The sequence below is a fragment of the Myotis brandtii genome, unplaced genomic scaffold (assembly GCF_000412655.1).
Source record: "Myotis brandtii unplaced genomic scaffold, ASM41265v1 scaffold1814, whole genome shotgun sequence".
Lineage (NCBI taxonomy): Eukaryota > Metazoa > Chordata > Mammalia > Chiroptera > Vespertilionidae > Myotis > Myotis brandtii.
The window spans coordinates 1,016,072-1,042,389 of record NW_005356728.1 but is presented as its reverse complement, the minus strand read 5'-3'; the positions used below and the strand labels follow the sequence as shown (position 1 = coordinate 1,042,389).

Sequence of the window (26,318 nt, the reverse complement as noted above, 5' to 3'; positions counted from 1 at the left end):
TAGCTCCATCCGTTCCCCTCGCTTCCCTTCGCCAGAGCTGCAGGACCAGGCCCAGCGCAGCCGCCTTGTGCGCAGCCTGGTGCACACGCTGCCCGCCCCCAACCACGACACGATGCGGCTCCTCTTCCAGCACCTGTGCCGGTGAGTGGGCGGCCGTGGGGGTGGGGAAGCGGGCCCTGCCGGGACCCCCATACTCTCCCATCGCTGGGCCCTGATTCCCCTGCACCCCATGCCGCTGCAGGGTGATTGAGTACGGCGAACAGAACCGCATGTCCGTGCAGAGCGTGGCCATAGTGTTCGGGCCCACGCTGCTGCGGCCCGAGACGGAGGAAGCCAGCATGCCCATGACCATGGTGTTCCAGAACCAGGTTGTGGAGCTCATCTTGCAGCAGTGCTCCGACATCTTCCCGCCGCACTGACCCCCCTGCCGGCACTGAGGACTGGCACTGGCGTTGGCCACGTGTGTCCTGCCACGCGGCTAGACTCGATTTCTGAGACTCTCTACTTTCCCCCCGGTCCACAGGCCGCGGGGAATTCTGCGCCCCTCAGTTCTGAGGGTATGGTGACCCTGGGTGGGTAGCTCACAATATGTGACTTTCCCCTCGCCTGTCCTGTTTTGGGATTAATTGAGTTCTGTTCTTTATTACAGCGCCACCTCCTGTGTGTGCGCCGGCGCGCACACGAGAATGTCGTGGGGGGCGGGGGCGGTAAGGGTTGTTTTCTGGAATGCCCAAGCCCCTTGTTGCAGGAGTAATTTGGGTGAGGGGCTTCCTGGCTTCTGCAGGCTTGAGGCCTTAACAGAGACCCTGTGGGCTGGCACTGTGCCCGTCACGAAGCACCTTCCCTGCTGCCGAAACAGGACTGACCCGGGCCTCCAGCGTGGGCAGCTGAACCTGCCTTCCCTCAGGGGCCAGGAAGGAACTGCTGCCCAGCCCTCCCACTGGCTGGCTGTGGACAGTTTTCACCTGCTTTCTTGTTTGCGGTTCCGGGATTCTGCCCTCCTTGACCCACTTATGTTCTGTGCCAGGGGTCTTCCCCTTGGGTACATGTGTGCCTGGCACCTGCCACCTGACACGCACCATTTCCACACACAACCCCACTTTACAGATGAGAAAACCGAGGCCTGCAGAGGCAAAGTGACTTGTTCAGGGTCCAGTGGGTGATCTGACTCCCCAGCTCAAGCTCCCCTTATACCAGAGCACAGCCTCGTGGTGGGGTAAAATCAACCCTTTCAGCTACCCCCTAACCACAGCATGGACTGATGGGTAAAGCAAAAAAAACGAAGCTGGGTGGGTTCTGTCTGGGCTTGGGGAGGTACCTGAAGGTGAAGAGGGAACCTGCCCAGCTGTTCTTCCCTGGGGGGAGTGGAAGTGGCACTAGCAGCAGCCCCTCTCAGCACCTGGCTGTCAAGTATGCCTCCCTGGTGGCTGCCTTGCCACCCAGAGCTGGGAGAGGCCTGCAGGATGGAGGGGAGGGGGGTGTAACCCCCACAAAGGCAGTGTGGACCCCGGGGTCAGCAGCCCCCTTCCCTCATGCACAGACCATATCAGTTTATGGGTCTTACCTCCCTGCCCCACCCACCCGCGCACTTACTCCACAAGCAATAATAGCTAATATTTATTGACATTTGCACCATGCCAAGCGTTTCACTTGGATCATCCTGTTTGTCTCTCACAGCCAATATTTATTCCCTGCTCTTCTGTGCCAGACACTGTGCTCTGGAGCAGGGGTGCCGCACGTTGCCTCCCTGGTGGAGCTTCTGGTCCGGTGGGTGAGGCTGACCCAGGCCCACCCCTGATGCCAGCGGGGCTTGGGCAAGTGTACAAATGGAGGCCACATCTGTCGAGATACTGTAAACTTACACATCAAGCTAACAACGTTCAATAAAATACGTTTTGTTCTCCTACTTTGGCAGATATACTTTCATGCTGACCTGGAAGGCCAGGTTCTGATGTAAACTTGCTCTCAGCCTGCCCCCCGTATCTTCCCACCCAAAGGCCCATCCTGCAAGGAGAAGGTCATGTGCACATATGTGGACACCAGTCCATGATGCAAACTGCCACACCCCCTGCAACCCGCTTCCCCATGGCCACTCCACCTGGTCCACCCTGAGGGCATGGGCCTGGGGCCGTTTGGGCAGGGGATTCGGGGGTCCCGTGTATCAGGAGTGTGGTCTAAAGGAAAGGGCCTAGGCCAGTGATGGCGAACCTATGACACGCGTGTCAGGTGACACGCGAACTCATTTTTTTGGTTGATTTTTCTTTGTTAAATGGCATTTAAATATATAAAATAAATATCAAAAATATAAGTCTTTGTTTTACTATGGTTGCAAATATCAAAAAATTTCTATATGTGACATGGCACCAGAGTTAAGTTAGGGTTTTTCAAAATGCTGACACGCCGAGCTCAAAAGGTTCACCATCACTGGCCTAGGCTCTGAGAGAGCCCCACGGATTCCTCATCCTATGGGATCCAGGGCAGGGCAGGGACCCCCGCATCCAGGTGTAAGGTTTGGAACTTGACATATCAAACACCTGATGACTTGGTTAAGTACATTTATAGAAAAGCTAGGGAAAGGCACAGGGTCCTCTGAAGCTGTGTCACTGGAGTGTGCTGTCTCCCAGGGACCTGAGATGCCTCTGCAAAAGCCACATTTGAGCCAAACACTAAAGAATGAAGAGGAATTAAGGGAAGAGTGTATAGTCAGAGGGAACAACATAGGCAAAGGCTCTGAGGCAGGAAGGCTTGTGGGGAGAACAAGTCTAAAGCCATCATGATTAGAGCCGGGAGATCCCGTAGGCATGGGTGCGGGAGAGGCTGGCAGGGGCAGAGTGTGCAAGGCCTTGTGTACCCCAATAAGGGGCTCTGTGGTACCCACTGGACAACAGGCAAGAGGATCCCTGGGCAGGGATGTCTTAGGAAGTGTCAGCTCAGTGTGGGGACATTCACACCTCAGAGGCTTCTTACGATGATAAAAGGAGACGTGTGCAGTATACACGGCCCACAGCCTGGTGCAGGAACCTCCATAAAGCCTCTTTTACTACCTGACTTTCCTATGAGTTTGTTAGTACGATTTATTTTATAATTACTACCTGATTTGTATATTATGTTTTTTTTTTCCAATCACTGTTACAAGACCACCTTCTTTCACCATACACAAGAATAAACTCAAAATGGATTAAAGACATAAATGTTAGACTTGAAACCATAATACTCTTAGAAGAAAGCATAGGCAGTAAAATCTTGGACATTTCTTAAAGCAATATTTTTTCTGATATATCTTGGGCAAGGGGAAAAAAATGGTACTACATACAACTAAAAAGTTTTACACAGCAAAGGAAGCCATCAACAAAATGAAAAGAACACCCACTGAGTGGGAGAGCATATTCACCAATGATACATCTGATAAAAGGTTACTATCCAAAATGTATAAAGTATTTATACAACTCAACACCAAAAGAACACACAAACAATCCAATTAAAAAGTGGGCCAAGGACTTGAATGGACTCTTCTCCAAAGAGGACATACAGATGGCCAATAGACATATGAAAAGATGTTCGATGTCACTAATTACCAGAGAAATGCACATTAAAACCACAATAAGATATCACCTCACACCTGACAGAATGGTTATCATCAATAAATCAACAAACAACAAGTGTTGGTGAGGGTGTGGAGAAAAGGGAACCCTCATACACTGTTAGTGGGAATGCAGATTGGTGCAGCCACTGTGGAAAACAGTATGGAGTTTCCTCAAAAAATCAAAAGTGGAACTGCCTTGTGACCCAGAGATTCCACTTCTGGAAATATATACAAAGAAACCCCAAACACTGATTCAAAAGACTATATGCATCCCTGTGTTCACTGCAGCATTATTGATAATAGCCAAGATTTGGAAGCAGCCCAAGTGCTCACCAGTAGATAATTGGGTTAAAAAAAAAAAAAAAAAAAAGCTGTGGTTCATTTATACAATGGAATACTACTCAGCTGTAAAAAAGAAGGAAATCTTACTTTTGCGACAGCATGGAGGACCTGGAGAGTATTATGCTAAGTGAAATAAGCCAGTTAGAGAAAGACAAATACCATATGATTTCACTTAAATGTGGAATCTAATGAACAAAATAAACTAACAAACAAAATAAAAACAGACCCATAGATACAGAGAACAGAATGACAGCTGTTAGAGGAGAGGGGGTCGGGGGGCTGGGTGAAAAAGGTGAAGGAATTAAGCAAAAACAACAGCCTCATAGACACAGACAACAATATGGTGATTACCTGAAGGGAAGGGGGTTGGGAGGAGGTAGAAGAGGGTGAAGGGAGGATAAATGGTGATGAAGGGAGACTTGACTTTGGGTGGTGAACACACAATACAATGTATAGATGATTGTACACGAAACCTGTATAATTTTATTAACCAATGTTACCTCCAATAAATTCAATAAATTTTTTTTAAAAAGAAGTTGTCGCATAAGTAGTACAGAGAGGTCTACAAGCTGGCAAGAACTATCATGGAGAACAGGGAGGACTGGGACTCAATAAATTTTTTTAAAAAAGAAGTTGTAGCATAAGTAGTACAGAGAGGTTTGTGTACCCATCACCTAGCCTCCCCCAGTGGTGACAGCTTACAAAACTGTAGGGCAGCGGTTCTCAACCTGTGGGTTGCAACCCCTTTGGGGGTCGAACGACCCTTTCACAGGGTTCGCCTAAGACCATCCTGCATATCAGATATTTACATGACGATTCATAACAGTAGCAACATTACAGTTATGACGTAGCAATGAAAATAATTTTATGGTTGGGGGTCACCACAACACGAGAAACTGTATGAAAGGGTCACGGCATTAGGAAGGTTGAGAACCACTGCTGTAGTGCATTATGAAAACCAGGAAAGATGGCACTATACAATAACTAGGCTCCAGACCTTACTTGATTTCACCATTTTTTTGGATGTGCTCATTCTTTTGTGTGTCTCTGTGTTGAATTCCATGACATTTTATCACACGCATAGATTTATATAACCACCAGCACAATCAAGATAGAGAATTGTTCTATCGCCTTACAAGAAATTTCTTATGCTGCCCCTTTATAGCCACACCCTTTCCCCCCTTCCCTAATGCCTGGCAACCTTGCCTGCTCTCCATCTCTATAATTGTGTCATTTCAAGAACGTTATATAGATGGCATCATAAAATATGTACCTTTTGAGATTGGCTTTCTGCACTCAGCATACCAGTAATGCCCTTAAATCCATTCAAGTCATTGCGGCTATCAATAGTTCATTACTTGCTATTGCTAAGTAGTATTCCACAGATATGCTTTTTAAATTTTTTTTTTTATTGATTTCAGAGAGGAAAGGAGAGGGAGAGACAGATAGAGAAGCATCAATGATCAGAATCATTGATTGGCCGCCTCCTGCATGCCCCCACCGGGGATCAGGTCGGCAACCTGGTGAGGGAGAGACAGATAGAAACATCAATGATCAGAATCATTGGTTGGCCGCCTCCTGCATGCCCCCACCGGGGATCAAGTCGGCAACCTGGGCATGTGCCCTGACCAGAATCAAACGGTGACCTGGTTCATAGGTCAACGCTCAGCCACTGAGCCACGCAGGCCGGGCATCCATAAATATGCTTTTAAAGAGACTCTCCCAGCTGTGTATAGAGGGAGGAAGGAGGGAGATCAGCTAGGAATCCAGGTAAATATCACAAGCCAGACCTCCGTCCTGGCTGACCGTGGCCCCAGATGTGCTCAGGCTCTAAGGGTCAGGGTTGGCCACAGGGAGCGAGCGATTGGATTGTTGACGCAGAGCCGCCAGTAGAGGGCGCCAGAGGCCTTTTGTCCAAGAGCTGACTCTCAACAGTGAACCACAGAGAGGGTTCCGGGGAGCTTTGGGCCTGCTGTGCGCATGAATCAAGAGAACCCCGGAGACTTGTACCCTTCCGGAGCCCAGCCCCCAAGTTTCAGTGCAGCCCTGAGCTCCAGGGCCGGGGGAGGAGGCTGACGACGTCTAGTGGAGGAGGAGGCAAGGTGAGGCCAGGACCGGGAGGAGGTGGGCTGGCGAGGTGCAGAGGGAGAATGCTCCAGCTCCCCCACCCCCCACCCTACGCCCCAACCCCCACCCCGCCAGCCCAGGGCTCACGCTCAGAGGGTGTCTCTGAGCTCAGGCCGCCGGACTTGGGCCTTGGCGCTTCGGCCCCGTCCATCCTTCCTCATCCCTGATGATTGCCCTCGGGTCCTTGCCCACTTCTCCTAAGACCCAACCCCCACCCCGCCAGCCCAGGGCTCAGGCTCAGAGGGTGTCTCTGAGCTCAGGCCGCCAGACTGGGCCTTGGCACCTCGGCCCCGTCCATCCTTCCTCATCCCTGATAATTGCCCTCAGGTCCTTAGAACGCTCCCAAGACCCTGGAGCTTGTCAACCGGCCTGTCGCATCTGTATAGCCCTCTCTCACTTGCCTCCCTGCACCACCGCACCCTCCTGCATGCGCCGCCCGCTGATGCAGGGCTTAGCCAGCGGGCGCTGGGCTGTGTGGAGCTGGCATTTGTGAAGCGAGCAGAGTGGGCCCCTACTGGTCCCGGGCACCTGCTAACCTTAGGGCCAGAAGAGGAGCTCTGCTGCGGTGTTCCGAGGGCCCACTCGCCTCCAAACCCGCGCTGCCCCGTCGCCTTCCGAATTCAGCCCCCTCTCTGGGCATGATCTTCACTCTGCCATCCCAGGCTCCTGGTCCCCAGGTGCTTGCGGATGCCCTGCAGCTTCCCACCTCCACGGCCTTGCTCAAGCCCTTCCTCTCTGTCAAGGGCCCTTGCGCCTATTTTCTCGCTCCATGTCCACTCCTCGGAGAAGCCTCACCCAGTGCCCAGCACAGAGTGGGCTAAAGGCGTGCGTTCCCACCCTCTGTGCTCCCACCTGATGCCTGTACTTCCTTAAGAGAATCTGTTTCATGTGGCCTTGCTAACAATTTGTAGTTTACAATCTGCCTTGCCAGCGACTTCTCATTCCTCTCTTATTCCCCAGAGCCTCATGCCCCAATTTGGATAAATGAATGAATGCGGCAGGTGACAGATCTTGGACATCCTCTTCCTGTGACCGGCTTCTGTCCTCCATCCCCTCTGATTACTCCTGGGTGGGTTTCTTTGCCCCTCCCCCCACCTCTAAACACTGGCGTTCCACCCTCCCCTCTGCCAGGCTCACCTACACTGACAGCTTTAACTGTTGTCCTTGCTCTAAAGGGCCCCCCATCCACCTCACAGCCCAGAGCCCTGAGTCCTGTGCATACAGTCCTTGTCCTTATGTGTCTTTCCAACTACGTATCTTCCCCACGAACGATAAGCTCCATTAGAGCAGAAATGTTATCTGTATGATCCACTGCTGCACCCCTGGCACCCGTACGTGCTCGGTAAATATTTATGAAATGAATGAATGGGAGACTCCCCCTCTGAGGTCCTGTGAACTGTTCGAATTCAACACATCCCAGATTAATTTCATCGTCTCCTCCCTCCTCACAATGTGCTTCTCCAGTCTTTGCTGCCTCCCTCCTCTCAGTCCTCCAATTTAGAAACCCCACAGTCACCCCAGACATCACCTTTTACTCTCTCACCACTCTCACTCAGCCACTACGTTGCCCAGATTCTACCTCCCATCTTTCCAGCTCCCACACTCACCCCAGTCCCTGGCACACCCCTAATTTAGACCCTTGACAGCACCTGGACCTGTTCAGCTGCTTCTAACTTGGGTCCCTTGCCTCTGTTTTTGCTTTTATCCACTTTGCCTACTGAGTGATTTTTCTGAAACATCAATCTCGGTATGTCAACCCCTAGTTAAAACCCTCATCACATCCATGTCCCTTACAGCTGTGTTTTCCCCAGTGTAGACCTCACGCAGTGGGTGGCAGAGGACATAATTATAGAAGGTTCAAGGATAAAGGGTTAGAGGGTGTCTGAGGCAATGAACAGGAAGCTGAATAATAAGAAAGTTATTTCTTTTCTGATTCTTTCCAGCTTTTAGAAGACATCAAGGAGAAAGTCTCCATGTGGTGCTAGAATGTCCGTAACTCCTATTTTTCACCTGCTCATCTCTTAACAGGAATCAGGACTCTAGCCACATTGCCAGCCACAAGGTATTTAGCTAGAACGTAATAACATTGTCTTGTTGTACTTATTTCACAGTTACCTACTCTCTATGGTACGTGATATTGTTTTCTTATTTATAGTGATAATATTCCATAAAATAAATTTATTTAGGAAAAGATATTGCAAATCATATATCCATCAAAGAACTAACATCCAGAATATATAAAGAACTCTTACTTATCAATAAGAGTAACCAATAGGAATTTTAAAATCAAAAAGAAAAATGAGCAAAAGACTTAAACACTTCATAAAAAGAGGATATATAAGTGGCAGTAAACAGATGAAAAGTGCTCAACTACATTAGTCATCAGAGAAATGTGAATTAAAACCACAACTTGATATCCTTGTACACCCACCCACCAGGACTAAAATGAAAAAGAGTTCCAGTATCAAATGTTCACAAGGATGTGGAGTAATTGAAGCTCTGACTCACTGGTAGTGAGGATGTAATTTATAACAGCTACTTTGGGAAACTGGCCATATCTACTGAGCTGAGCACACCCATCCTACCCTCTGACCCAGGAATTCAACTCCTGGGTATACTTCTAACAGAAATGAATACTCTTCACCAAGAGTCATGCATAAGAATGGTCACAGTAGCTTTCTTCATGATAGCCCAAAATCTAAAACAATCTCTATCACAGCAGTAGAATGGGTAAATACATTCTGGTCTATTCACAGAATGGAATGCTGTATCAAAGTGAGAATGAATAAATTAAACTATACAAGTGTTGAGCCAGACACAAAAAAAGAACAGTCTTTTTGGTTCCATTTCTATGAAGTTCAAAAGCAAACAAAACTAATCTATGCTGTTACTGTTGGCGGCAGTGAAAATGGCACCGGGTGTTCGACCTGTGGAGTCAGGCCTGACCTCCTGCAACCTCGGTACTTGAGTTCTGGCTAAGAAAGAATTCAGAGCCAAGACTCAAACGTAAGAGAAAGTTTATTTAAAAAGTCACAGAGGGAGGAGAAGTGAAGCTATCAAAGAAATGGGTTCAGGAAACAAGTTACAGAGGCCAAAGAAGGGCCCTTGGAACTTAGGAGAGAGGAAGGTAAAGGTAATGTGCTGGGGGTAGGAGAGAGGGACTGGAAAGGAGCGAAGGCTCCGGGAGGGAGAGCCTGCGTCCTCAGTCCTTTGAAGGGTGGGGATGGTAGGGGAGGTCCCAGGGGAGAACCTCAATAGAATGTTCATCAGCTTTCCAGGTGTGTCCTTTTAAGGTCATGGTCTCCGCTGGTTGGCCGGCACCAGCTCAGGGGGGTCATTCGTCAATGCAGTTGGCCCTGATGTCAACTGTGGCATCACTTGTCTGGTTTTGCTGCTTTTCTGAGCCTGGAGCTGAAACACAACTGAGACCTAGATGTTATCCCTAGGGGTTAAATGCTTAAGGGATTGGTCATGCAAGGGCCCGCATGGGAGTTGTATGAGGCCACCCTTGTTCCTTCTCTAAGGTGGTCTACCCTATGAGCAGCGAATGCCAGGGAGGAAAGGTCAGGGGAGGGTCAGAACTGCATGACCAGCAATCTGGACGGTCAGGGGGTCTAAAGCACATTCCTAGCCTACCACAGTGCAGCTCAGACTGGCTACCTGCAGGGCTGCACCTGGGAGGAGGCACAAGGTCAGCTGCTGAGGGGCTCATAATATTGTTTTGATCTGGGTGAAAAGTTACTTTTGTTATATGAGTGAAAGTCAATTTATTTGTGTGCTTCTTCCTATATATGTTATGCGTCAAGAAAAAATTTACTTAAATTTAACTTTTAAAAAAGTGAATTATTTAAAGACAAGCATTAAGAAAATGGAAGTCTGGCCCTGAATGGGTAGCTCAGTTGGTTAGAGCATCATCCTGATATGCCAAGGTTGTGGGTTTGATTCTCAGGACACACAAAGAATCAACCGATGAGTGCATAAATAAGTGCAATAGCAAGTCTCTCTCTCTCTCTCTCTCTCTCTCTCTCTCTCTCTCTGGAATAAATTTTTAAAAAATTAAAATCTGAGGACATGACAGTTCTCTTGAAGGTAGGGTGCAGATGGCACTGTGTTCAGGGCACTATGCCCTCTACCATAAGTCCAAATGGCCACCCCGGCTCCGCAGTTCCTGCATCATGTCACACAGCAGTTCAGTGTAATGCCTAGGAGCACAGGCTTGGGAATCTGATGAACCTGACTTTGAACCTGAGCTCTGCCACTGGCTGTGGGACTTGAGACAAGTTACCCAGCCTCTCCAAGCATCAGCTTCTTCATCTATAAGTCACCTCAAAGGGTGATGGGCTTGATCAGTGGAATGAAATGGCCCAGCACTGGGCACAGAAGGTGGACGTGACAGATAAAGCCTGCTGCTCCCTAAACAAGCTCTGCTTTTTCACACGTTTTTGCGCCCCAAGTGTCTGCACATGCTGTTCCCCTAAAATGCCCTTCCACCTGGTGATCACACTCCCATTCCTTCAGTGCCCAGCTTAAGCATGTGCTCCTGTAAGATGCCACACCCCTCATGAGGTTAACCCCACCCCCTCTGCACCATCCACCCGTGAACACATATGGTTTGTATGGTTTGCTATTCCTTTAGGGGTTGGCTCTTGCTTATAGAGAAGGCTCTCAATATATACCTGCCAAATTCAAGAATGAACAGTTCTTGGAATGATTCTCATTTCTCTGCAGTTTCTTGGGGGAGGGAGGGCTGGTTCCTTTTCCGTGCTCATAAGGATATCAGACATTCAGCCTTGTGTTAGGGACCTCATCCCCCTCTGTGGAGAACTGGCAACACGAGATGTGTTGCGGGTGAGTGGTTATCACCATGACGTCAGCCTCAAAGGTTAGGGATGTCCCCAAGTCATCCCAGTTCCCTTTATCACCCTATATGGATAGGTCACCCATGAGAGCGCCTCCAACGTCTATTTAACCTCTTGGTAGCTTAACAGGTTCCCTAAGCCAGGCACTTGCTGTGTGAGACAGGAACACTGTTTTAAACTTTTATAAGTCACTAGAGGCCCGGTGCACGAATTCATGCACAGGTGGGGTCCCTCGGGGCGACCTGCAGAGATCGGGCCCCAGCTTGTGCCCCCAGCCTTGCAGCCCCCCAGGCCCGCCTGGCACCCGCCTTGGCCTGGCGCCGCCTGCTCACCTGCTTCACCATCCTGCTGCGGTCCCGCTCTCGTTGGGGCCCATCAGGGCTGGCAGCGCCTCCACTGCCGCCCACTGCCAGCACTGTGTCACTGACGCCCGCCATGTTCTGCACCGCCCCCTGGTGGTGAGCGCACATCATAGCGAGTGGTCAAACTCCCCATTGAACAATGGCCCAAGGGGACAATTTGCATATAAGGCTTTCATTATATAGGATTGATAGGGCAGGGAGGCGAGTGGGGCAAATTGTTCAGATGTGACTTCACACGTGACCAAGTCCTGACACCCTTGGTTTGGTAAATCGGCACATATTCCCTTAGCAAGACAAGTGCTATAGAACCCCATTTGAGTCCTGGGCACCAAAATCGGGTGCCAACTAGCGCACCACTTCACTCCCCCTCCTGCCCCCTCCCATGTTTTCCCCAAATACGCAGGCACCTACACAGCACCCGGGCTCTGCCCCTGCCAGCCCCTCAGCCCAAAATATGGCATCACAACTTTTCAGCCTTTGGAATTCAACCCAAAGGTACAGTTACTACGTGCTGGCCTCGTGCTGGTCAGGATAAGAGACGGAAAACACCAGAATCTGGGCCTTTCTGTCTCCTAAGCAGAGACAGATACGGACACGGATTCATAGTACAGGGTGGTGAGTGTGGCTGAGCAGGGCCCAGGACCCTGAAAGCAGTCAGAGAGGCGACAGGTTTGGAGGGGGCGGGGGAGGTTTAGGGAGGCTTCCAGAAGGAGGTTAATGTTTTGATTGCTGATTGTTCCCTCTCTGTCCCACCCACAGAATGGAAGGTCCTTAAGGGCAGGAACCTCACTCCTTTTCCTCAGCTGTTTTCCCAGCTGAATGCCTGGGACAGGGACAGGGACAGGGACAGGGACAGGGCAGGTGTTCCGTTAACATTCGCGCCAGAATCAGGTAATAGCTGAGCTAAGTTGTGAGGAATGGGTGGAGAGTTAGCCTTTCTAAGAGGGAGGGGCCTCATGAGCAAAGGGCTGGCCATGGGAAACAGCTGGACATGAGGGGAATGAGATGCAGCTGGGTGGGACAGCCAGGGACTGGCAGGGAGGGAAGTGAGAAGAGACCGGCCCTGGACCCACCATCTTGGCTGTCACGGAACAGTGATCCTTATGCTGTGATGGAGGTGGGCTCTGGTGTTTCTGGTCAAAGTCTGACAAATGGGGGTGGGTATCAGGGGATCTCAGAGGAAGCTCTGACCAACCCAGTCCCCTCATTATCCATTCCCAGCGCCAGGCAGGAGAGAGGCTAGACCAGGGATAGGGGGGATGAGGCTCAGTCCCCAAACCCTGGAGTTTCACAGACCAACCAGTGATCAGTGCGCCAGAGCTGGGATTGGGGTTCACATGGCAGCAGAGAGAGAAGAGCCATGGGAGCCCCAAGGAGGTGTCTCACCTGCTCAGAAGCCCGAATATGCCCATAGGTTGGCAGTCCTCATGGAGCCTGGGCCAAGGGGTCAGAAAGCCTGAATATGTCTCTAGTCAGAGGGGACTCAGCAGAGGCCTGGTGATAACCTACAAGGCCAACAAGCCCAGTGACCCTCCCTGGCGTGTTAGGGGCACACTAGGCAGGAGAACTAGTCTGTCCTCTCAAGTCATCCACCGACACCCCTGGCAGGTGGGCCTCATCTTGGCATGCATTTCACAGAGGAGCGAGCAGGGCCTCGTCTACAGCCTCACACCACCCATTCATCCGTTCATTTACTTATTCAGGGAATGTTCATTGAGCACCTACTATGTGCCAGGCACTGTTGTAAGTGCTGGAGATGCAGATTGCCGCACAAACTCCTGTGAGCTCCTGCCTTCACAAAGCTCACACTCTCTTGGGGAGAGAGCTAAATAATAAACAGAGAAGTAAGGAAAACATAGATTGGAGGGCTGGTGTGGTTTAACAGTCCAGACCACTGACCCCTTCCAATCCAGTGACCATGAGAATACTGTGTCTGGGCTGGAGCCCATAGGGACCAGGGTGCTAGCTTATGAGGGTGGCGCGGGGGGCAAACCCCCAGGGCCAGGGAGTAGAGGAGTGTAGCCCCGTGATTCCATCCATCTCAGAGCATTGAGTTCTGGGCCTTTAAGTCTGATTTAGGCCAGTCCAGGCTTCACCTGTCAGCTGGGTCCTGATTGAGAAGCTCCCAGCATCCCCCGCAAGAACCCCTGACTCATCCGTTTCTCTCTACGAAGCGTCCCTCACTGTCTGCCGTTGACGCTGGCTGCTGGCATAAACCTTGGCTGGAACTGTTGGCCAGGCACCCCCACATGGTCTGGGCTTCCTCACAGCGTGGCCGCCTTGCACGGTTTCCATGGCAGCTCAGGACTCCAAGGGTGAGTGTCCCTGAGAACTTGAAGGAAGTTGATTGTCATGAAAACCTCGCTTTGGAAGTCACATCACAACCCTTCTGCCATACCCTGTCGTCCCCATAGCCTGTAAGATTGGCTTAGCTTCCGGGAGAGAAGACACAGACCCCACTTCTCAATGGGCAGAGTGCAAAGAATTGGTGGGCGTGTTTTAGAACTGCCACACACAGCTAAGAGCGGTAGGCAGTGTCAGGAGGTGAACTTGGGATGTCCGATGGCAGAGTCCACATCTCAGGCATAGAACTGCACATGGTTCCAGGCTGCCAGGAAGGACAGGGAAGGGTCTTCCCTAGGGCAGTAGATGTGGGCATGGAGAGGGCACAGAGAGGAGTGACACTAAGAAGGTGAAAGCTCTGTCCAGTCCCTTATGAACATCTCAGCCTGAGCATGCAGAGGACCGGGCACGCTAGGCTGGCTGGCTGGTTCTGGCGGTTTGGGTGTGCGCACTCAGGGAGCCCCGTCTCCAGGGCTGGGGACCTGAGTCAGTCTCTAACACTGGGGAGAAGGGAGGAGGAGAGTCCTGCACTCAGGGAGCCTGGATGGATTGCCGACCAAACTCCTCAGGGTTTTGCGTGGAGCTGGTGAGGGAGCATTAGGGATGCCAGATATCACTGCCCAGATCTTAGCCACCACAGTGAAACTTGGGAAGTGAAACTTTTTCAAGGCCAACTTTCTCATCTGTTGCTTGAGGTTGGCTTTCAGTGGCTCCCCTACTCAGCTGCAGGCAGAGACCTGGAGGCCCTGGTCAGGGGCGTGAAAATGCACCGAAACTGGCCTGGGGGATGTGGGAGAAGGGGTGCCCGTTGTACTCTCAGGTGACCCTTTTTGGGGATTCCCAGTTGGGGGAAGGGCAGTGAACTCACAGGACCCGTCTGCTTTAACACTACTGGGGTGGGGGTGGGGGGAACAGTGGGGACTCTGGCCTGGGAGTCAGCCTGAGTTTTGGTGGCAGCGCCACCAGGAAAGATCTGTGTGACCTTCAGAAATCACTTCCCTCTCGAGTGCTCAGTTTCCTCATCCATTAAATGTCAGGTCAGTTGATCTTTAAAGCGTTCCCCTCCCCTGACATCACCAGCTGATCGCCCTGGACTCAAGGGACATCATTCACCTCAAATCGGTTCTCTTAGCGCTCACCCAGCGCCTGCTCACTGGACAAACATACAGGAGGATGTTCCTAAAGGTGAGGGCGTGGCCCTAGCTGGTTTGGTTCAGTGGATAGAACATCAGCCTGCAAACTGAAGGGTGATGGGTTCGATTCTGGCCAATGGCACATGCCTGGGTTGTGGGCTTGATCCCCAGTAGGGGGGCATGCAGGAGGCAGCCAATCAGTGATTCTCTCTCATCATTGATGTTTCTCTCTCCCTCTCCCTTCCTCTCTGAAATCAATAAAAATATATATTTTTAAAAAAGATGAGGGCATGGATTCAGCCCAGATCCACCTTGATCTCAACTAGACTTGGCACCTCCCACCTAGTTCCGTTCACAGTGAGGATGGGGAGAGAGAGTGGATAGCTTGGTGTGGGCCAGCACCACTGAAAGAACACCGTTGTACATAGCAACCCTCCTTCCCAGGGACCAGGAGCATCTTCCCCAAGCCCTTCTCCATCAGCACCACCATCCAGCCACCCACCAGGTGGGACAAGGAGAGCAGGAGTGTGAGGGAGGAGCTGGAAGATTCAAGGCTTAGGTCCCCATCATAGATTGTCCTTTCAGCTAGGACTTCTCCTTGGGGCTTGTCACAATGGATGGGAAACATTTTGGGTAATTGGTGTTTAATACTAATCTTCCTGGACAGACTGGAAGCTTCCTGAGGAGAGGGACAGATCTGGTTCACTGCTTTAACCCCAAAGCTTGGAACTCGGACTTGCATATAGTAGGTGCCCAATAAATAATTGTTAAGTGAATGAATGCTTTTGAAGCGCTCTTAATCTAGTAGGGAAGATTAGGCGCATGCAAATACTATGGTAAAAAGCCTCTCACCTAATTCAACATTTATCTTTTTTTAATATGTTTTTACTGATTTCAGAGAGAGAGAGGAATGGAGAATGGGAGAGAGAGAGAGAGAAACATGGACATCGATCAATCGGCTGCCTCCTACATGCCCCCCTCCCCCCCATTGGGGATGGAGCCCACACCCAGGCATGTGCCCTGACTGAGAATCGAATGGTGACTTCCTGGTTCATGGGTCGACACTCAACCACTGAGTCACACCGGCTGGGCTGGGAGGGGTATTATTATTATGCCCCTTTGGATGAGAAACCTGAGGCATAAAGGGATAAGTCACCTGCCCGGTGTCACACATCTGAAAAACGGCCAGACCAAGGCTGGGTCCTGAGTACCTGGAGCCTCATGTCAGCCTGTAGTCCCTGTACTCTCTTGTCTCCCAACAAAATGCCCGTAAGTGGTGGGCACGGGCTGGGCCTGGGACTCAACAGGGGAAGTCATTTGCCGAGAAGGGGGATAGCTTTGGCTGGGTGTACGAGGAAAGCTCCCCAGAGGGGGGTCAGGAGAGGGGGTGGGACAGACACGGGGGGATTCTTGTGGGAGCGCTTTAGGAAGGCACCAACTCGCTTAGTAGACCCAGCAGCCCATGTAGACCTCTCTGAGCCCGACTCTGCTCAGTAAAAGGAACGCACCACAGATCCACATTTGTTTACCTGAGATCCTGGTGGCCAGCTGGGTTTGGGAATTCAGAATTGTTCTGATTTTATTTTATTTATTGATTTTATATAGTAAAATTGATTTCAGAGAGGAAGGGAGAGAGAGAGAGAGAGAGAGAGAGAGAGAGAGAGAGAGAAACATCAATGATGAGAGAGATTTATTGATCGGCTGCCTCCTGCAGGCCCCCTTACTGGGGATGGAGCCCACAAACTGGGCATGTGTCCTTGATGGGAATCAAACCCGGGACCCTTCAGTCCACAGGCTGGCGCTCTGTCCACTGAGCCAAACTGGCTAGGGCAATTTTTCCGATTTTAGAAAGAAAATTCAAAGCATACATTGTATGTGATAGGGCACCTCCGGGGGCCTGATACAGCCTCCTGGAATAAGGCATGTCCATTTCTGCAGCAAAACTCAACGGGATAAATAAGACTCCAACTTGGCCTCTGTCGGTTCGGCTCAGGTTTTGCCATTTGGGGATTCTGGAATCGGGGATGAAGGGAGCGTGGATCGGTTCGAAGCCCTGTGGGTCACTGCATACAGAGGGTGTTTGTCCGAAGGCTCCCCTGCCCTCCTTCCCCCCACGCTGGGGACCAGGGAGGAGGTGGGGCTGGTTGGAGCAGAGGCGGCAAAGGCGTTTCTAAATAGGAAAACCAGGCGCCGCGGGCCCCAGGAAGAGCCGGGCATTCCCGGGCTGCCTGGGCCGCGAGTCACCGCTGAGCAGCAGGCTGCACGCAGGAATGTGTCCTGGCCCATGGCCCTGCAGGGGGTGGGCGGCGGGCAGGCAGGGGCATGGCTGAGCTGAGCCACTGCCCAGGACTAAGAGACCTTCTCAGCGGACCCCTGCCAGTCCCCCCACAGGCTGGCTGTGCTCTGTGAGCATGTGGGGGGAGAGCCAGTGGGAGGTGGGGAGCAAGACCCGTGGGCAAATGTGCCCTGGAAGCTGTGTAGGAGCTCCCCAAGGGGGCATGAGAGGAAACAGTACAACTTCCATTCCTATGGATTTGTATTTCATCCTTAGAAATTTTAATGTAATTTATTATTTTTCCAAATAAGTAGCACATTCATATGCTTTAAAAACATCAAGAGCCCTGGCCTGGTTTTCTCAGTGGTTAGAGCATCCACCCTAAGGGTCGTGGGTTCAAATTCTGGTCAAGGGCATGTACCTCAGTTGCAGGTTCCATCCCTAGCGATCCAGTGCCTGTGGGAGGCAACCAGTCCATGTGTCTCTCTCATGTGGATGTTTCCCTCTCTCCCTCTCTCTCCCCTCTCTCTTCCCCTCTTCTCCTTCCCCTCCACTGTCTCTCTAAAGATCAATGAAAAAAATATCCCCCAGTGAGGATTAAAAAGAAACAACAACAAAATAAAAACGTGAAGATACAAGAATCTGGAAGAGACATTTCTACCCCATATTCCTAACAACATTCTTCATAATAGCAAAAAGGTGGGAGCAAAGGCGTCCCTGGAGGGAGGAACGGATAAACAAAATGTGGTATATACACGGGGATGTTATTCCCTAAAAAAGGAAGGAAATTCTGACACACGGGGCAGTATGGATGAACTTGGAGGACACTGTGCTGTGTGAAAGAAGTCAAACACAGAAAGGCAGGGAGTGGATGATTCCACTTGTATAAGGTGCCCGGGCTGGTCAAACTCACAGGACCAGGAAGCAGAGTGGTGGTTGCCAGGGGCTGGGCGAGCAGGGATGGGTACAGAGCTCCGCGTCCCCAGGGATGCATCTGAAAGACAATGCGAGGCTCTGGAAGCCTTCCAGGCACTTTGGCCGCATCTGGAGCAGGGCCAGCGGCCTCTGGCCTTGCTTCTCCAAGCTGTCTGCTGGGGGTGGAGACAGAGGGACTGTGCCAAAGGCGAGCCTCTTTGGAAACCATCAACGGGGAAAGCCTGATGCCTGGCGGAGGGAGAACCGGAAGCCAGGCCTGGGGGCCCCTGCTGCTCCGAGGGGCTGAGAAAGACCTTCAGTATTCTCCCATCTGCTTCTGGCTGCTTGTCAAAACCAAGTGTCTGAGGGACATAGCTTATCAGTAGGTAACTGGGTGGAACAGGGATATATATGGTACCCTCTTCTGACATATTGGCCTGTATTGGCTGCGGCAGCAAATAAATCTGGCATTCAGCTCTGCTGCCAGCAATCAAAAATACAATTGGAAACATCTTTATTTGCAATAGCATTAATAAAAACCATGAACTACCCTAAGTGCCCATCAGCAGATGAGTGGATTAATAAACTGTGGAACATCTACACAGTGGAATACTACGCTGCTATAAAAAGGAAGGAACTCCTACCATTTGCAACAGCATGGATGGAACTGGAGAGCATTATGCTAAGCGAAATAAGTCAGTCAGAGAAAGATAAATACCACATGATCTCCCTCATTTGTGGAATATAATGATCAACATAAACTGATGAACAAAAACAGATCCAGAGACAGAAGCATCCATCAGACCGTCAAACCTCAGAGGGAAGGCAGGGGAGGGTGGGGGGAAGGGGGAGAGATCAACCAAAGGACATGTATGCATGCATATAAGCCTAACCAATAGACACAGACACTAGCGGGGTGAGGGTACGAGCTGGGGGGAGTGGGGGTGGACAATGGGGGGATCAGGACACATATGTAATACTTTAATCGATAAAGAATAATTTTAAAAAAACATGAACTACTTAGGAAAAATTTTCACAAAATATGTGTAAAACGTCTGCACTGAACACTACAAAATATTGCTGAGAGAAATTCAGGAAGACCTAGGGAAACGGAGAATTCATGGATTGGAAGACTCAATATTGTTGAGATGTCAGTTATCTCCAAAGTTATCTTTAGATGCAACTCAATTTCAGTTATAATTCCAGTAGATGCTTTTGTAGAAATTGACATGGTTGATTCTAAAATTTTATCAAAATGCAAAGGACCTAGTATATCCAAAGCATCTTAAAAAAAAAACCCCAAAACTGGAGAATTTACTTTTCCTGATTTCATGATTTATTATAAGGCTACAGCAATTAAGACATTGTGTCACTATCAAAACAATAAACAGATCAATAGAATAGAGCAGAGAACTCAGAAGTAGATCCCAATTAAACAACCATTTGATTTTTTATAAAGTCCACCAAAGCAATCCAATGGGAAGATGAAAGTCTTTTCAATGAATGGGGCTGAAACAACTGAATATCCAAATAGAAAAACAAACAACTTTAATCTCTCTCTCACATCATTCACAAAAGTTGATGTGAGATGGATCGTAGGCCTCTATCAAAAGCTAAAACCATAAATCTTCTACAACAAAACAGGAGAATATCTGTGGGACATGGGGGTAGGCAAAGTTATCTTAAAATAGATCATAGGAAGCAATAACGATAAGCTCACCCCAGCTGGTTTGGCTCAGTGGGTAGAGCATCGACCTGTGGAGGGCAGGGTCTTGGGTTTGATTTTGGTTAAGGACATGTACTTTGGTTGCAGGCCCCATGGTGGGAGCACATGCGGGAGGCAACCAATCCATGTGTCTCTCTCACATTAAGGTTTCTCTCTCTCTGTCTCTCCCCCTCCTTTTCACTCTCTCTAAAAAAAATCAATGGAAAAATATCCTCAGGTGAGGATTAACAACAACAAGACTGATAAACTGGACTTCATAAAAATTAAAAACTTCTCATCAAATTACAACATTAAGAAAATTATAGCAAGCTTCAGACTGAAGAAAATATTTGTAAAACATATCTGACAAAGGACTTACACATAGACTATATAAAGAACTCCTACAACTCAATAGTAAAAAGTACCTAATTTTGAAAATAGGCAAAAGATTTGAATAAACACTTCACAATGGAAGATAAACAGATGGCCATGAATGATATTAAAAAGTTCTTAACAACATTAGCCATCAGGGAAATACAAAATAAAATCAAAATGAGTCACAAACATACACCCACCAGAATAGCTAAAATTAAAGATCGACAACATCAAATGTTGACAAGAATGTAGAGCAATCAAAACTCTCCCACGTTGTTAGTAAGAATGTTAAATGGTACAACTACTTTGGATGAAGATCTGATAGTTTCTTAAAACAAAAGCTACCTATGAGTCAGCAATTTCACTTCTCAGTATTTACCTAAGAGAAATGAAAGCATATGTTCATAAAAAGACTCATACAAGATTGTTCATAGCTGCTTTATTCATAATTGCTAAAACTAGAAACTGCTCCACTAACTATAACAGAAGAATAAATAATTCTTTCGGTATAATCACATAATGGAATAAAAAGGAGTTAACCAATGCATGCAACATCAGGAATGAATCTCACATTATGTTATGAGAAAGAAGCTAGACACAAAAGAGTACACATAGCATGACTTTATTTATATGAAGTTTTAGAACAAACAAAACTAATCTATGATGAAAAAAATCATGTGCCCAGCTGAGTGGCTCAGTTGGTTGAGCATGGTCCCTTGCACTGAAGGATTGCTGGTTCAATTCCCAGTTAGGGCACATGCCTGGGTCTCAGGTTTGATTCCTGGTCAAGAGCATATGGAAGGTAACCAATCAATGTTTCTCTCTGACATCACTGTTTCTCTCTCCCTTTCCCTTTCCCTTTCTCTCTCTCTCTCTCTCTCTCTCTCTCTCTGCATGTCCTCAGGTGAGAGTTAAAAAGAAATCAGAATAGTGGTTCCCTGAATGAGGGAAGGAAAGGAATGACTGGGCAGGAGCATGAGGGACTTGGTGGGGTGATGGTAATTACTATATCTTTTTTAAAAATATATTTTTATTGATTTCAGAGAGGAAGGGAGAGGGAGAGAGAGAGGTAGAAACATTAATGATGAGAGATCATTGATGTTTTTTTCTAGGTCAGTGATGGCGAACCTTTTGAGCTCGGCGTGTCAGCATTTTGCAAAACCCTAACTTAACTCTGGTGCCGTGTCACATATAGAAATTTTTTGATATTTGCAACCATAGTAAAACAAAGACTTATATTTTTGATATTTATTTTATATATTTAAATGCCATTTAACAAAGAAAAATCAACCAAAAAAATGAGTTCGCGTGTCACCTCTGACACGCGTGTCATAGGTTTGCCATCACTGAGCTAGGGCGTAATTACTATATCTTGAAAGGTGTTTGAGTTATACAGGTACAGGCACTTGTCAAAATCATCTGATGTATAATTAAGATCTGTGTGTTTTCTGTTTGTAAATTCTACCTAAAAAAGATAAATATTGAACTCTAGTTAATTATTTACATCTTTAAGTGTTCCTGGATAAAATATACTGATGTCTGCAACTTTCTTTGAAATGGTTCAAAAAGATAACAAGATGGAAGGATAGGTGGATGAAAAGATGAATGGAGAGATGAAGAGTTTTATATATATATATATATATATGATAAAGCAAATAGAGCAAAGTGTTAACTATAGAATCTAGGTGGTAGGTATAGGAGTACTCATACAATTCTTCCAAATTTTCTGTATGTTTGAAAATTTTCATAGTAAAATGTTTTGTAAAAAAGGCAAATAAGCCCAGCTGGTGTGGCTCAATGGTTGAGCGTCGACCCATGAACCAGGAGACCATGGTTCAATTCCCAGTCAGGACACATGCCTGGGTTTCAGGCTCAGTCCCCAGTGTGGGGCATGCAGGAGGCAGCCAGTCAATGATTCTCTCTCATTTTTTCATTGATGTTTCTCTCTCTCTCTCTCTCTCTCTCTCTCTCTCTCCCTTCCTCTATGAAATCAATTAAAATATAGTAAAAAGAAAATAGACAGTTATTTTTTTTAAAAAAAAAGGCAAACAAGTCTTCATCAGCAAGTTTACAGCATTTCCCCTCCTTCTAAGAGACCAGCGAGACTATTCCATGAAGCCCCAATTCACTTGTTCACTGAATGAAGCTGATGTTGATCCACATCATCCCTCAGACACTTATCCTAAACTGCACACCCCCTCTCCTCATCCTTCCAAACCCTCCCCCGGGGCTCTCGGGAACTCTAACTCTCCAGTACCCTCAGTCTCTTCTGGAAATTTAACCCAACCTCCTGGCCTAATGGAAACCAAGCTAGCGTCTGAGACATTTCCTCCTGCTCAAGAAGAAGCTATTTTTTTCTCTCATATTCCAAGTACCTCCGAGCCAGGAAGTGGGGGTGAGTGGGTGTTGTCTTTGCTCTCTTCTGCTTCTTCCAAATTATTTCTCTTCCTTTCTCCCTCAAAAACTCTAGATGCTTCGAAGTTCACACCAAATGGCTAAACCTTAGTGCCTCTCCCTAGGGCAACCACCTAACTCCTGACCATCCTCCTAGTTCATTTTAAACTCTGGCTCCAGGGCCCTAACTGCTTTGGCTCAGTGAATAGAGTGTCGGCCTGAGGACTGAAGGGTCCCAGGTTCAATTCCAGTCAAGGGCATGTACCTTGGTTGCGGGCACATACCCAGGGGGAGTGTGCAGGAGGCAGCTGACCCGATGTTTCTAACTCTCTATCCCTCTCCCTTCCTCTCTGTAAAAAATCAATAAAATATATTTTTTTTTAAAAAAAATAAGTAAACTCTGGTTCCAGGCACAGTCTCCACTCAACTCCCACAGTGAACTCAACATTCTTGTGAGCTCACCGTCCACATGGATGACCCTTCAATACTCTGGCTTCCCAGTTACTCGACCTCCTCACCTCCAAAGGTCTAATCCTCCATGCCAACGCAGCCACCCGTTCCCCACAGCACGTTCTAGACCTTGCCCCACCTGTGCCATTTTGGTTTCAGGCATCCCACACTCGCACCCTTCCTGCCAGCTCTCCCGCTGCACCAATGCTCGGGAGATCTCCAATCCCATCACCTCACCACTTTTTCTCCACAGCCCCTTCCTTAGTCTCTTAGTCCCTTCCTGCCTTACCACCCAAATACCCTACTCCTTTCCAGCTGGAGTTTTCTCCACAGCATTTACCACATTCTGACATCAGTAAAACTTACTTATTCATCTTATTAGTTGACTCTCTTCATGCAGGAGAATGTATGACCCAGGAGAAGTATTTTTTGTCTATTTTATTCACTGTTGTAACCTCAGCACCTAGAACAGTGCCATAGCAGAGTAGGTGCTTAATAAATGCTTGAGGAGAGAGAGAGAGAGAGAGAGAGAGAGAGAAAGGAGACAACTTCAATTAGGAACTAGGAACAATCCCTTCGGAGTATTCGCCCGCCATCTCCCCATCTGTACCATGTTCTCCTCCTTGTGACAATCGGAAGTATGTCCCTGCTCCTCTCCAAGACCATTTGCCCCATGTGGGCTGTAAATGCCATCTTCTCAGGAACTGGGCTCCTGAGATGTTCTACCACCTCTGATAATATCAACTTCTCCTTCTGAATCAGATCATTTCACTTGCCTCTATCTCCCATCTGCTCAAGTTCCTCTTTTGACCCACAGTCAAGCTACTGTGTCATGTCTTTGCTCACTCTGCCTCAATTCCCATTCATTCCCAACCCACTTCAGCAGCCATGTTGGCCCAAGAAGAAGTGACGCGTAGGAGGGGAAATCATTATGCTAGAACTAAACAGAAAAACATAGAGCCTGGGTTCTTAGTGAACCCAAGGAACAACAATACCAGCCCTTCCTTCAGTTCCTTCAAGCTTCTGTTTGGTCTGAGAGAAATAAGTTTATCTTGTTTAAGTAATTCAGGTTTTTCTCTTATATCAAACGATTCAATCCTAAATGATAGGTCTTATCTCTCCTAGGACACTGCAAGAAATTGAAGGTAATAGCTATATTTCTTTTCTTCAAAGTGCTTTGCAGAACATGGATTCTAAATAAATGTTCCTTGAAATAAATGAGATTTTGAAAATTACTTAAAACAGAGAAGCACCTTGAGTACCAGTGTAGGGTTTGCAGCCAGGGTTCCTTTGCTACATCAACAAGTGTGGTCATGGGTGGGATGAGAAAAGCAAGGGAAAACATATTGAGGAAGTTTGGGGAAGCGAGAGGTTGTAATGATTCATGTTTGGTTTCTGTTTGTGTCAAGGCAGATGAACTTTATCAGTCAGAGGGTGCAACTGGAGTTCCATCTCAAGGTTTCTTTTCTTTCTGTAACAGCATTACTGAGATATAATTTGCATACCATACCATTCACCTATATAAAGTGTACAGCTCCATGGTTTTTAATATTCACAGAGTTGTGCAGCCATCAACACAATTTTACATTTTCATCATCTCAAAAAGAAACCCCATAACCTTAGCAGTTGTTCCTCATTGCTCCACCCCTACCCAAGCCCCAGACAACCACTAGTCTATTTTCTGTCTCTACAGACTTACTTTTTTTCTGACATTTTTAATAAATAGGATCATATCATAGATGTCCTTTTCTGTCTGGCTCCTTTCACTTAGCATATGCTTGCAAGTTCATTCATGTGTAGCATGAATCAGTACTTTATTTTTTCATCGCTGAATAATATTCCATTGTGTGAATATACCACATTAAAAAAATCTTTTTTAATTGATTTCAGAGAGGAAGGGAGAGGGGAGAGAGAGATGAAACATCAATGATGAGAGAGAATCATTGATCGGCTGCCTCCTGCATGCTCCCCACTGGGGATCGAGCCTACAACCTGGGCATGTGCCTTTGACCAGAATCGAACCTGGGACTCCTCAGTCCTCAGGCCAACACTCTATCCACTGAGCCAAACCAGCTAGGGCAAATATACCACATTTTATTGATCTATTAATCTGTTGTGAACATTGGAGTTGTTTTCATTTTGGGACTATTATGAACAACATTCCTGTGAACACACATGTACAAGTTTCTATGTACGTTTTTAATTCTTTGGGTACATACTTAGGAGTGGGGTTGCCAGATTACATGGTAACTCTGTGTTTTAAAAAATATATTTTATTGATTTTTTACAGAGAGGAAGGGAGAGAGATAGAGAGTTAGAAACATCGATGAGAGAGAAACATCGATCAGCTGCCTCCTGCACATCTCCCACCGGGGATGTGCCCGCAACCCAGGTACATGCCCTTGACCGGAATCGAACCTGGGACCCTTCAGTCCGCAGGCCGACGCTCTATCCACTGAGCCAAACCGGTTTCGGCCTCACCAACATTTTTAAAATGCAAAATGCAGTATTGTTAACCACAGGCACTAGGTTGTACAGCAGATCTCTAGAACTTATTCATCTTGCATAACTGAAACTTTATACCCATTGAACGATGACTCCCCACTTTCCCCTCCCCCAGGTCCCAGCAATTATTGTTCTGCTCTTTGCTCAGTACAATGTTGAAAAGATATCCTTGCCCAGGCGGCATGGCTCAGTGGTTGAGCATCAACCTATGAACCAAGTGGTCACAGTTTGATTCCCGGTCAGGGCACATGCTTGGGTTGCAGGCTCAATGCCTGGGCTGTGGGCTCAATCCCCCGTGTGGGGCATGCAGGAGGCAATCAATCAATGATTCTCTCTCATCACTGATATTTCTATCTCTCCCTCTCCCTTCCTTTTCCTTTCCAAAATCAATATATCTAAAAAAATACTTGAAACATTAAAAAAAAGAGAGAGAAAGATGTATTTAAAAAAAAAAAGAAAGAAAAGACATCCTTGTTTAGTTCCTGATCTTAGTGGAAATCATTCAGTCTGTCACCATTAAATGTGTTAACTGTGGATAAAAAATGCCCTTAATCAAATTGAGGAAGTTCTTTACTATTCCTAGTTTGAGTGTTTTTAGCATAAAGGGATGTTGGATTTTATCAAATGCTTCTTCCATATGTATTGAGATAATCATATGGTTTTTGTCTTTTATTCTGTTGATGTGGCATGTTATAGTCACTGAATTTTGGATGCTAAACCAACCTTGCATTTCTGGGGTAAATCTTACTTGGTCGTGGTGTATAATCCTTTTGATATGTTGCTGGATTTGATTTGCTAGTGTTTTGTTGAAGATGTTTGCATCTGGATTCATTACATATATAGTGGTCTGTAGTTTTATCTTCTTGTGATGTCTTTGTCTGGTTTTGTTATCAAGGCAATACTGGCCTCATAGAATGAATTGGGAAGTGTCTAGGTTTCTTTTTGACTAA

The 26,318-nt window shown here is 47.7% G+C and overlaps 2 protein-coding genes across 2 annotated transcripts in view; both read left to right on the top strand.

Moving 5' to 3' along the window:
- The window catches only part of ARHGAP27 (Rho GTPase activating protein 27), a 31,711-nt gene extending 29,805 nt beyond the window's left edge, over positions 1-1,906 (top strand). Inside the window, exons 20-21 of the mRNA XM_014537779.1 lie at positions 4-141; positions 242-1,906. Of these exons, the coding sequence (XP_014393265.1) occupies positions 4-141; positions 242-419 (316 nt within the window). The 3' untranslated portion in view covers positions 420-1,906. The remainder of the gene's footprint in view (positions 1-3; positions 142-241) is intronic.
- Positions 1,907-5,901: 3,995 nt separating this feature from the next.
- The window catches only part of MAP3K14 (mitogen-activated protein kinase kinase kinase 14), a 90,936-nt gene continuing 70,519 nt past the window's right edge, over positions 5,902-26,318 (top strand). Inside the window, exons 1-2 of the mRNA XM_014537766.1 lie at positions 5,902-6,027; positions 7,996-8,114. The gene's annotated coding sequence lies outside the window, so the exon portion shown is untranslated. The remainder of the gene's footprint in view (positions 6,028-7,995; positions 8,115-26,318) is intronic.